Genomic DNA, 12,695 nt, shown 5'->3' on the forward strand with positions numbered 1-12,695 from the left:
GATTTCAAATGTTATTTACATTGAGCAAAGTGATTTACATATAATGTTGTAAATGTTTAAAAGCGAAACATGAAAAAACTGAAATAAGATAAATACAATACACATTGGGGCCTAAGGGTAAAAGAAATTGGAAAAGGGGACAAATAATTCATGTTATTATAGGTCTAGATACTGCTTTTTTCTTCACTTACATAAATAAATGAAAATAAATAAATAATTTTTTTTGTTAAAAAAATTGAAAGTGAGTCTGCTTTTAATAGCAATAAAAGCCATAGTACCTATCACTGCAACTTTACAAAAAGACAGAGATGGAAAACAGTCATGGAGGGTGTACTCTGAGAATATCATACGATAAGAAGCAGGAAATTAAAAGGATTTTGTTTTAACTCTGACTTTTACTGTCAAAATTCGCTCATAGCTTGGGTATAAATGAGGTTTTGAATCTTGCTCCACCAATAACTCTATATTGTGGAGGAATTTGCATGTTCATTCTTAGTTTTTATCTTATTCAAAGTCATACTCAAGCATGTCAAATTTAAGCAAGCTCCAAATTCAAAACACAAACTTTTTAGATCTGTTGTGAACAAGGCAATCAGTGACTGGAAAGACTCAGCGACAGGCCAGCGGCCTAATCAAGCGACGTCGATACCATCTAATCTAATCTTTATATTTGAATAATCACAAATAATCTAATAAATGTGCTTGAATTATTAATTCATTTTATTTTATTTATTTATCTATTTATATATTTTTTAACTTCACTTTACCAGCACACAAAATTCTCTATGAACTTTATCAAAACCATAAGAACATACAGACACACTTCACACATCTTGTACCCTTGGATCTTTAGGAAAACTGACATTCACAACACCAGCTTTGGTAAGGACATCATTCAAAGCACAGTGATCTGTACAGCTCTGATCTATATGGCTGAAGTGGCAAATGTCACCTGTGGATGAAAAAGAAAGTAAATGATTAAGGGAAAACTTATTTAACTGAAATTGAATCCAATACTTTCACAGCTTCATAACTGAAAATAAACATTAATTGAAAGGAAGACTTAGTCATAGCGTCCAGCCCATGTATAAACAGATTGTTTAGATTACGTCATTGGATCATGTGTTTATCAATTCATTATTACATAATGACGTAAAACTTTGTGCAAAATAAACCTTTGTAATTTAATAGATTGACCGAGTTCGTATAATAGTCTATTGTTTAATTGATAAAACAGCTTTCTCATTAACTTCTGTGTCAGATATTATTTAGCTTAGTCGATAAATATTTTTATACACCATTTGTTTGCTATTTTTGACTTCTTGTCTCTGCTTAGTGCCTTTTGAGATAACAGACGTCCTCTTTTTAAACTTCTATCTATATGTACAAGTAGATTGAAATCTCCTACAGCGGAGGCTTGATTTCTATCGAGCTGACATGATAACTGATCATGACTGATAAGGTTCGATTATTACTCTGTAAACATTTCTTACATATGGGGTGTATTAGCAGTTCTGTATAAATATCATAGATGGCTTAAAACAGAGACTTTGACATATTTTTTTCTAACTGGCTCACAATTTCTGTCAGATTTGCTCAAGTTGTCAAGGATGGAATTCCACAGTATTGTTGTGTTAGGAAAAAAAATATAGGTTCACATTTACTCTGGAGTGGGCAGAAAATAATGGGACTTTACTTGAATTAACTGTTTCCTGGTGATCCTTAATTGTATTGGAAGTTTCTAATTGAGCAGAGTACCTAATAAAGACATTATGAATTTTGATTTGATCCTTCTCTTTTTCCAATTGTTCTTCGTCATTTGCATTCATTATATACAGGTATTTTATTGCAATACATTTCCTCACACAAATGTACATAATCTAAAGTCTATTTATCAAACTTATCTTTATTTTATTTTTATTCTAAATAATTTAAATTTTACAACTGATCATTTATTTTCTTCTAATTAATGCTTTGTGATATGTTTGGAAACATTTGTTGGATTTTTATTATGTACCATAAGTCTGTGCAAAGAATTTAGGTAAGGATGAAATAATCAAATCGGTGTTGTGATGGTTATGGATAAATATCAGGTCTTATCGATGTTGTATAGTATTGTTCTGTTACTGAATTGGGATTAGATGAAAAATAAGCAGCTAAGAAAGCTTTGTTTATTGCTTGCTGTGTGGCAAATTTTGTCTATGTAATGGTTTCTGGACATCTTGTTAACTAATGTCACCCCTTGGTGATAAACCTTGACATTTTAAATACTAGTAGTTGATATGACTCTGCAAATTAATGCACGTAATGGGGAGAACACTGTCAACAACACCCAAAGAGTGAGACCTGGATTTGGCTGGTCTGAAAGTCTGCTAACGAATATCATTCTTTCAGCTCCTATCTATGATTGCCATCAGAGATTATTGATAGACTATTTAAAATCAAAAACTTAATTATTTGATAGAAGTAAATATTGTGCTGCTTAAATTATTTTTTCAAGAAAATGAAGTAGATCTGACCTCAGAGTTTTTTTCATTATTCATCTCATAATTTTTAAAAATTCCAAATTTGGCAACAATTCATAACATTTTTCAAGATTAACTAAAACAATTGGACTGAAATTCTTTGAAATGAATCATTTTCACATTATTTATCAAGTTATCACCACATTCTAAAGTGTTATCTCTGTGTGAAAACACAACATCACAAGAAATCAACGAGCTAGAAAAAGTCCAATGTCAGGCAACCAGATTTGTCAGTGGAAACTATGAGCAGGATATGAGCGAAACTCAGCTCATAAAAGATCTCCAATGGAAACCGCTACATGAAAAAAGATCCATCAACAAACTCCTCGTATTCCACAAAGCACAAAATGGAAAACTCGAAATTCCAACTAGCCATTTGAGACGGAACAACAACAAATGAAGAAACTCAGCATTTAATTTTAAAATTCCCCACTCAAGAACAAACCATTATCTTTTATTCTTTCTTCCCCTCCACCATCTGACTTTAGAACTCCCTGCCAACAACTTGTAAACAAGCACTTTCGACTGATGACCTCAAAAAATGGTTCCCTGCTTTCCCCTAAAACATTTGTTATTGTACAGCGGCCATACAATGTTCAGCCTGAAGCTTTGGCCTTAATGGAAGAGGAGAAGAAGAGGAACAGTAACTTCAATGTAGCAATGGATATTATGATGTCCGCGTAGAATCTCAGAGTTGGCTGCTGTCAGGTTATAGTAAAATGAAACTCCGCTTTTATATGATTAAAGTCAATAGATCAAGAGTTGTTTTCATTTGAGATGCCACCAACCTGGTCCCATGATAAAAGAACCACCCTGCTGTTTTACATCTCCTTGTAGTTCCCTGGCTGGACCCCTCATGGCTCTCCATACACTGGTCACAACACCACTCACAAAGCCTGACTTAACATGTTTACTACCTGGAACACAAATTCAAAATTAAAATCAAAACTTATGTTTCAATAGTTAAATTAAAAGCTCAAAGTTCTCTTTAAAAACACACCAATAAAAAAAACTTTATATCTTTGTCATGGTGAAGTTATAACATTTCACTGGTATTTCACGTGACTTCAGTGTTATGAACAACAACTTACTGCTATTATTTTGTGTGTTATGATTAAAGTAGGCCACATGGTGTGAGTAAGTAAGAGATCAAATTTCATACCATGTGTAAAAATGTGTTGATAAAAACGTGCAATTTTTTTCACAATACATGTGTAGTATGTTTGAAACTGAATTATTTATTTCAATCGCTTTCATTTCAACACAGATACAAGATGCTTGTTTTTAAGTCATGACGAGTGTTGTGTTGTCATAGGCCACATTCAAATCAGTATGTCAATAAGGGAAACTGCAAGATGGTTGAATTGTCATCACAGTATAATTTCAAGGTTTGTGCAACATCATGATGCTACTGGTAGTGTCCGACCCAGACAGCGCAGCAGGCAACCACATGTAAGAATGCACATGCAAGACCTTCATATTGTGCGGGCACATCTGCTTAACTGGGTTTCAAACAGCAAGTACAACTACACCACCATTGTCAGGAACAGAGGCTTAACCTGTCACCGACCATATGTTTGTCCATTGCTGAATGATCAACGTCGACTGTATCACCTCAACTGGGCCAGCAGAACGAACACATGATACAACTATACTGAAACTCTGTTCTGTTTACAGACAAGAGTAGAACTAACATTAGCCAGCCTGATGGACACATTCAAGTATGGAGGTGCTGGGGAGAGTGATTTGCCCAAAGCTGTGTCCTGGAGAGAGAGAGATTAAAAAATCATTCCACTTTTCTATTGTTGTCTTACTGTCATTTAAGCTTACTTTCTAGTGATCCTGTGGTCAGTTTTTCTACACAGCCCAATGTCTTGTAAACATGTCTGTCAGGATCAACATACAAGGTATAATTTAATCCTGTCAGACTCTTGAAAGGCTGGGAGAAAAAAAAAAGCATAGAAAATTATTTCATAGAATACAAAATAAATCAATTAGCAAAAATGGACAGCTAAAATAACTGCAATAAAGCAGTCTGATTCATAGTTGAAAGATGCTACTTAGGAAACTCATTCATCACAATTGGCAGTATAATGAATTTGACACATTTTGTCAATATCACTAAGAATTCTTGATGTGCAATGTAATAATTGTTGTTTCATATCATCTGGCATAATACATTTGTTTTACAAAAGAAGTGAACAAGTGAATGATCTTTTCTATCTTAACACTTGACCAAAACTCTCTATATCACTGTCATACTTTGCCCACTGGCAAAATAAACAAATTTCAATAAATGCAAAACAGCAGAAAAAATTGCCTATGTATCACAAATGATTTGCCCATACCCTTTTTATCTTTTCATGTTTCTGTATTTTAGAATTGCATTATATTATAATCCATACAATTAACACGAATGACAACTTGGTACCTCATTGAGTATCTTAGAACACTGAATACCGAGATGGCACTTGAGATTCGTTAATTTCTAAAGTATCTACTTTGACTACATCCTCACACTTCAATGCTTCAAATCCAGCATAAATAAAGCCAAAACAAGAACATACCCAGGAACTGACATAGGAAGCGATTGTGATTTTGAACTATGCATCTTTCAAGTTGAAGACTAAGCACAAAGACAAAAACGTCAGAATTCGTTCTGATGTAGAAAAATTGAAAGATCCTAACATCGCAGAAATATTCTATGCAGAGGTCAGTGGCAAATTTGCAGCCTTGAACTGATTGAAAGCAACATTGACACATTATCTGAAACTATAAATAGTCTTCTGCTCTCATCTGCAGTGAAATCCTAGGCCAAAGACGTAGGAAAACCAACCCATGGGTGACCTATGATGTCCTAGATTTGTGTGACAGGAGAAGTGAATTGAAAAAAAATGTAAAAACCAAAATGAAGAGACTAAGAAACAATATCAGCAGGCCAATTGTGAGGTCAGAAAAGGCAATCGCAAAGCAAAAGAAAAATGGATAAATGACCAGTGCACCAATATCAACATTGGAATGAGGAGCGGGAACCTAAAAAATGCATACAACAACCTTATGCTCATTAAAAACAAACAAGCAAAATCAACAGCTATTGAAGATAAAAACGGTGTCTTATTCCTATTAACAAAACAAGATGAAGTAAAGGCAAGATGGATAGAATACTGTAGTGGACTTTATAACTTGGATTCAAACACAAATGGTCCCAAACTTCTTACAAACTTTGAACGTGAAGAAGACACACCAACAATACTAAGGAATGAAGTGGAAAATGCCATCAGACATCTTAAACTAGGCAAAGCCCCTGACATAAAGAACGTAGCAGAACTAATAAAGATAGGAGAAGAAGAATGCTCTAATGATTCTGAGTCAGAAAATCATTAACCAACACTCCTGGCCAAAAGACTGGACGCAATCACTGATTCAACCCCTACCAAAAAAAGGCAATTTAAGAAAATGCAATAACTACTGAACTATAAGCCTCATAAGCCACCCCAGCAAAATAATGCTAAACATATTACTTAATTAACAGGAAGAGAAACAAAGCAAAAATAATATTGGCAGAGGAACAGGCTGACTTTAGACATAAGCACAATTCATTAAGTGTTCAATAGTTGTCTGTTGACAGAAAAATACTTATAAAACCAACAAGAATTATTCCACAATTTTTTCGATTTCAGAAAAGCATTCGATAAAGTAGGTCACTATGATCTTTGCAATACACTAATAGGCTTTGATTTTGATGAAGAGATCATAAGAACAATGAATCACTCTATGAAAATGCAATAAGCGCCGTACTACTTAACAATGAGCTAGAAGATCTATTCAGAACTACAGTTGATGTCAGACAGGGCTGTATTCTTTCCCCTACCCTTTTCAACTTATATATAGAAAGAATAATGCAGGAAACTCTTGAAAACCACCGTAATAATAAGGGGCAGAGTTCTTTGCAACCTTCGATTTGAAGATGACATTGACTTGATGGCGACAAATGAACAAGAATTGCAGTCACTGACAAATTGTCTACTGGAAACAGCTTGTGCATAATGGATGGAGATCAATTTAGAAAAATCGCAAATTCTAGCGAACAATCGAGACAATCCTCCGATGAGAATTAATGTCAACGGTGAAAACCTAAAGCAAGTCACCTCATTTAAATACTTGGGTGTGTTGCTCACCAAAGGTGGGACCGGCACAGCAGAGGTGAAAGCTAGGATTGGAATGGCAACATCAGCAATGACAAAACTTAACACCATCAGGAAAAGCAACATTGATTTTGTAGTTAAAATTGTACAGATAACTGGAACAAGTACTACCCATTCTGCTCTACGGATGTGAAACATGGACTCTCAAAACAGATCAAGAAAATAGAATCTGTGCTTTTCAAAATTTCAGAGTTGTAGGAAAATCCTGGGAGTTTCATATCTGGAGCAGAGGACAAATAAAGATATAATAGAAGAGGTAGAGGATCAAGCTGGAGGACAGGAACCACTGCTGTCAATAGTGAAAAGAAGGAAACTGTTATGGTTCGGACACATTGTCTGCCATGATAACCTGTGCAAGACTGCCATGCAGGGCACTGTGAAGGGATAGAGGAGATGATGAGGAACACAGAAAAAACTATGGCAGGACAACATCGAAGAGTGGACAGACCTGGACCTTAATAGCCTTCTAGAAAAGGGTCTGCATTCCGCATCCTGCTCATGGGAATGAATGAGTGAGTGAATATATCAGTGAACGCACGTTGCACCATATGGCTTTGTGTTTCTGGAACAATATTTAACATTGAAATCTCGTCTCAAATATCATATCATTTAATACATCTATATCAACAACAAAATTCAACAGATGACTTACATCCAGCTTTAATTAATATCATTCTGCAAAATGTTGTTATTTTTAGTACAAGAATCTTATACCTACTGTTGGGAATGCTTAAAATTTCTTACCTTAATAAATTTATGTGGTGCCGGGCCAATTACCACCAGTCTGACATCAGCGTTCTGTAGAAAAAAAAGGATGACAATAGTGTAAATAATGCAGAAATTGGTGCAAAAACTAATAAATATCTTAAACTATAATAAATATCATAAATATAGATTATTTTTAAAAAATCACATTTAAATAGGCTTACCTGTAGTACTGTGGTAATTACAGAGGTCACAGAAAATCCTCAAATAAACTGGGCTTTAAACAAACAAACTTGAGCTTATATATATCTCAAATATCCACTAAGCGCGCCCAAAACGCTTTACAGGGGGTAGCCAACAGCACCACTAAACATGACACCTGTTAAGCCATATTACAAATTATTTTGGACAAAGACAACAGTGTTAACAACCGGACCCATTTTACACCCAAGTACTGTGAGAGAACATGAGTAAAGAGCTTTTTCCAAGGACACTACCATGCCCCACTCGGGACTTATAAATAAGCAATTGTTACTGTCCTATTAATGTTACAGTAACTAGGATAAGCCATGGCTCCATCGGCTTTATGGTTGTAAATGTATACATTTTAAGGATGACTGCTTACCTGAAGATATTCTAAAGGTATAACAGCAACATCTGCAGAAAAAAAAAGAGGTTGGACAAATTAAATGCAATATTTTGACAATTATTCTAAATACTCAAATATAAAATGAGTACAAGTCTGTGAAAGTGTACTTAGTTTTAAGTTAAACTTTTTGATTGTTTTTATTGCTTCTTCAACTCACTTGACCCTAGCCCTTTACGTCCATGTAGTCCACAATCCTGGAGGATTTTTGTGATACTACGCTGCTCTTATTCAAACTGCTTTTCACAGCATTACTTTTCACTGTGTTGCTTATTATTATTGTTTTATTATTATTATTATTATTATTATTATTATTATTATTATTATTATTATTATTATTATTATTATTATTATTATTATTATTATTATTATTATTATTATTATTATTATTATTATTATTATCATCATCATCATTATTAACAATTACAAAGAAACACATAGCCACATTAAAAGTCTTTTTTTTGTTGTTGTTTGTTTAATTGATATCAATGGTAAGGACTTTTCTTTTTTTGAACAGAGTAGACATCCTTGTTCTTGATTCATCATCAGGGTTGTCAGTGATCGGCAAATGACTCCATTGTCAATAGCGCCGTGGCAAAAGCGATAAAGCTATTTCATTGGTGGGTAATCATGTGTTCTCATTCGTTGAAATCAATGCAATCTCATTGGCTATGAGTTGACTCGAGTAGAACATCTGATTGGTCGGAAAAGAATAGTTCTTATAATATTGGCTAAGAGATTTCGCTGACCTTAAACAAGGTTGCCTATTTGGCTAAAATTTTGTATCAAGCATCTATGTCAAGTGTCGATTATCCCTCTCTCTCTCTCTCTCTCTCTCTCTCTCTTTATATATATATATTATATATATATATATATATATATATATATATATATATATATATATATATATATATATATATATATATATATATATATATATATTATATATATAAAAGAAAAAAAAAGAGATATATATAACAGCTGTCCGCATAGACGAAAACACCTACTAATCAACTTCAAACCTACAGAACGACTTCAACAATCAACAACAACAACTCAAAACTCTTGCAACACACATTCCTGATGATGGCCGTAAGGACCTGAAACATTGATGTAGACTGATTCCAATATCGTGGTAAATATTATAATAATATTTCGCTCCATTGTTACTATCAAAATGTTGAGCACTATTCGTACCATAACACGATTCAATATATATATATATATATATATATATTGTTTGCTAAACAGGGGTGTTACTTAAAAGTATGTCCCTATTTTGGGGTCTTTATAGCTGTGGAGATCGTCCAAAGAAAGGCCACTGTCTGTCTCTGAATTATATTATCTGTCTTATAAGGAAATATTAAAAAGCCTTTCTTCACTTCCTTTTTTAAAGTACAGAAGACTTAGAGGTGATCTAATACAAATTTACATGGTCATACACAAGATTGAGAACTTGGATTCCAGACAGTTCTTTAAATATGCAATTTTGATGTCAAGAAGAGATGGGGTCTTCAAAATCTTCAAAGACTGGTGTTAAACCTCAATATGTGCCCACTTTTTAATTTTCAGAACAGTACATATTTGCCTGTAAAGAAATGCAAGGGATACCAAAGAGCTTTGTTGATAAGGAATGAGTCACTTTAAGTTTGAATTCGATGTGTAATTTATGCTTATTTTATAATTGATATCCTGTACTTAATATCAGTTATTTATCACTGTGAATGCACCGAAGGGCACACTATTGGGCTAATTTAGCTCTTAATATCTATTGTTTTGTATTGTAAAACTAATAATATATAGCAATAAAATTTAGACCAGAGATCAGTGTCAGTGTCCAGGGTTGTTGTTATTCAGGTGAGTCATTATCCAGAGTTTGCACTGCACAAAAGGGAAGAGATTTGAACATTCATTGTCCATTCTGTTTGAGTGGCATTGGTTATTATTGAAAGAAATAATAAAATATAAAATCGTCCTTATCTGTTTTAAATGCTTTAATGACTTAGTAATTTAAAATGAATTTATAAAGGCCTACGGTATTCTTCACATAGAATGCTACAGTCTTCATCTGACCACATTAAGTTCCAAATTATAGATAAACCAAATTGTCATATTCTATGGTTGGAGGTTGTTTTCAACATTTGGTCCCCAGATCTGGACGACTTCCCTAAGGCTATTCATGGAGCATCAAGCAGAGATTCTTTTGAATCAAAATCAAAACATGATATTTTTTCCAAAATTATATTTTAAAGTCTCTATCAATGTTCAACATGATTAACAATGTCATTTCCTTTAAGTAATGAATGGGAGTATGTTTGGATGTGTTTGTGTAAGCGTGTATGTATAAGCATGTGCATGTTGTGAGTGCTATCTAGATTGTCATACTTGTTACTCCAAGGTAAATAGAGTATCTGTAATGTTTGTTTTGTCTTTTTTGGGCATACGACACATTGTAAATGTAATTGCAAAATAGCTTTTCCTCTGAATGAGGAATGAGGAAAAAATATAGCTTGGAGAGAGTTTACCTCAGTATGAACCAAAACTGTAATAATATACTAACAACAAATTTACTAACCTTCAATGTATTCTTTGGTGATGAAATCTAGAAAATGCTAATAGGAAGAAAAAGAGAAAATACAGAAATTAATTTTATAGTCACATATTTTTCTTCTTTATACAAAGCAACTGATTCAACAAAATTGTACATACTGTTTAAAGTTATTAAAAGGAGCGAAAAAAAGGAAAATGGGTGGAAAGGGGGAACAAAAATAAAATAAAAATGAAAACAGAATAAGTAAAACATAAAATAATTCAAAAAACCAAAAAAACAAACAAAACAAAAAATGAGATCTCTAACAGTGAAAATCGGTGGAATATTTCAGTGGCCCAATCATTGCAATTTAATGTACTACAAGCATGTAGGTTGTTCAATCAATAACAGGTTTTTAGAGGGAATGAAAAAATTGTGAGATCATGATTTCATTTCTCATTGAAATTAGTTTACTCCACTCTGTTTATTGTGCTCTTCATTTAACATGCTCCAGTCGATGTAATAGGGGGTTTCAAATGGTCCATCGGAAAAGCACTTAGCTGCATTTGGTCCTGAGGCAGAGGAGCCAAGATCAATTCTGAGTGCTGGCATTATTATTTTTTTCTCCCCCCCCCCCCCCCACCCTCCCCTCTATCCACCCAACAGTAGTAGATCAAACGGAAAGTACTTTGTGATCGACTTGCGCCTATTATAGGGTAGGTACTTTGATAAAAAAAAAAAATTCAAATTGTGTTGAGCTCAATTAAATCTATCTCATTATGAAGTACTTTTCAACACGATTCTAATGATACCAAAATTTTGAATAAGAAGAAGAAACGTAATTTTAGTTTAAATGCTGAAAAATGTTCTTTGATTTACCTTTATTGTTTACTGACGGACTTTGTGACCTGGAAATGTTGCATTTCCGGTAGTAATCACCATTTGGATTTCAAAAATTGGCCTAAAATGTGAGTGAGGATTTTACTGGAACGAATTTCAGAGATGCGGTATACAACTTTGCCCTGAATTTAATTTTATTAAAAAGTTAAAGTGTTAAATCAGGTGCCCTCACTGGCATATTGATTTAGAAATTTCTTTTTTTTAATTATCCAAAGCTAAATTATACCCTATTTTATCCATGATCAAAATATATATTAAATTGGCCAGGCATGATATAAACAACACCAAACGATAGCGTAATTCCTCCTGAAGAAAAAAAGACGTAAATCATTAAAAGTAGGAGTAATTACGACGAATTGAATAAAATTGACTTACCCGCACGAACAAAATAATAGTCTTTTGTTTCTTGAACACATCGCAGAACATAATTTTATTTCCCATTTCATCTAAAACATGAAGCTTGTGGAGCTCCTCCCAATTCAATACAGCTTCTTGTCTCATACCTCTGGGCATAGTGAGATCACCGCTGACATTTTTCAATAATTTATCATCAAGCGGTGATGGCGGTGCCACTTTATTTGTGTCGAGTGAAATGGGCAGTGTTGCCGGGTTCGCAGCCGCATCATTCCCAGTTGAACTTGAGGCCATTGTGAGAACCATCTGCCAAACTCTCTGATTGAAGAACAAAACTAACGAAATTTATTTGAAAGAAAAAAAAAAAAGATCAAAATATCACGAGCCTCAAATCAACGTGTTACCATATAACTACTTTAGAGGAAAAGAATGACTTGCCAGGGCATGACAACTATGTAAACAAATATGTTCAAAGGGACATTACTCATAACCGATTTGTCTAAAAAATGTTTCGCAAATTTATTCTTTCTCTTCTTGACTCGTCCTTATCTGTCGCTATCGACGTGTAGTCTACTTACTTGCAGGTTTGATACAGATAGCCCATAATATTGTTATGGACCCATTGTTTTTATGGAAATACTCTCAAAACAACGCCAAATATTGTCCATTATAACGCCCATAAATATGTTTGGTTATCTGACCTGCAAATCTATGCACATCGGTTCTATTCTCCATATTTATTTCTTTTTCTTCTTTTTTTTCTCTCCATTTTTTCATTAACAATATCATTTATTCATTAAAATATGAGGGATTTCCGTTAAATTTAACAT

General features: G+C 33.6%; 1 protein-coding gene across 1 annotated transcript; it reads right to left on the reverse strand.

Annotated features, from left to right (window-relative positions):
- Positions 1 to 690: 690 nt before the first annotated feature.
- On the reverse strand, positions 691 to 12,279 carry LOC144962805 (peroxiredoxin-like 2C). Its single transcript, XM_078896069.1, has 7 exons — positions 11,887 to 12,279; positions 10,657 to 10,693; positions 8,061 to 8,092; positions 7,475 to 7,528; positions 4,356 to 4,464; positions 3,314 to 3,442; positions 691 to 952 (listed from the first exon to the last, which is right to left on the reverse strand). Exons 1-7 carry the CDS (start codon positions 12,169 to 12,171, stop codon positions 825 to 827), a joined length of 774 nt encoding a protein of 257 aa, XP_078752195.1. The 5' UTR covers positions 12,172 to 12,279; the 3' UTR covers positions 691 to 824.
- Between the last annotated feature and the right edge of the window lie 416 nt (positions 12,280 to 12,695).

Source organism: Berghia stephanieae, chromosome 1, assembly GCF_034508935.2.
Source record: "Berghia stephanieae isolate SIO BIC M18660-M18661 chromosome 1, UCSD_Bste_1.3, whole genome shotgun sequence".
NCBI lineage: Eukaryota > Metazoa > Mollusca > Gastropoda > Nudibranchia > Aeolidiidae > Berghia > Berghia stephanieae.

Coding starts and splice junctions, on each gene's coding strand:
- LOC144962805 (XM_078896069.1), bottom strand. CDS start 12,171: ATGGTTCTCACAATGGCCTCAAGTTCAACTGGGAATGATGCGGCTGCG. Junction 7,529..8,060: donor TACCTTTAGAATATCTTCAG/GTAAGCAGTCAT, acceptor TTTTTTCTACAG/AACGCTGATGTCAGACTGGT. Junction 953..3,313: donor TTCTTTTATCATGGGACCAG/GTTGGTGGCATC, acceptor TTTCATCCACAG/GTGACATTTGCCACTTCAGC.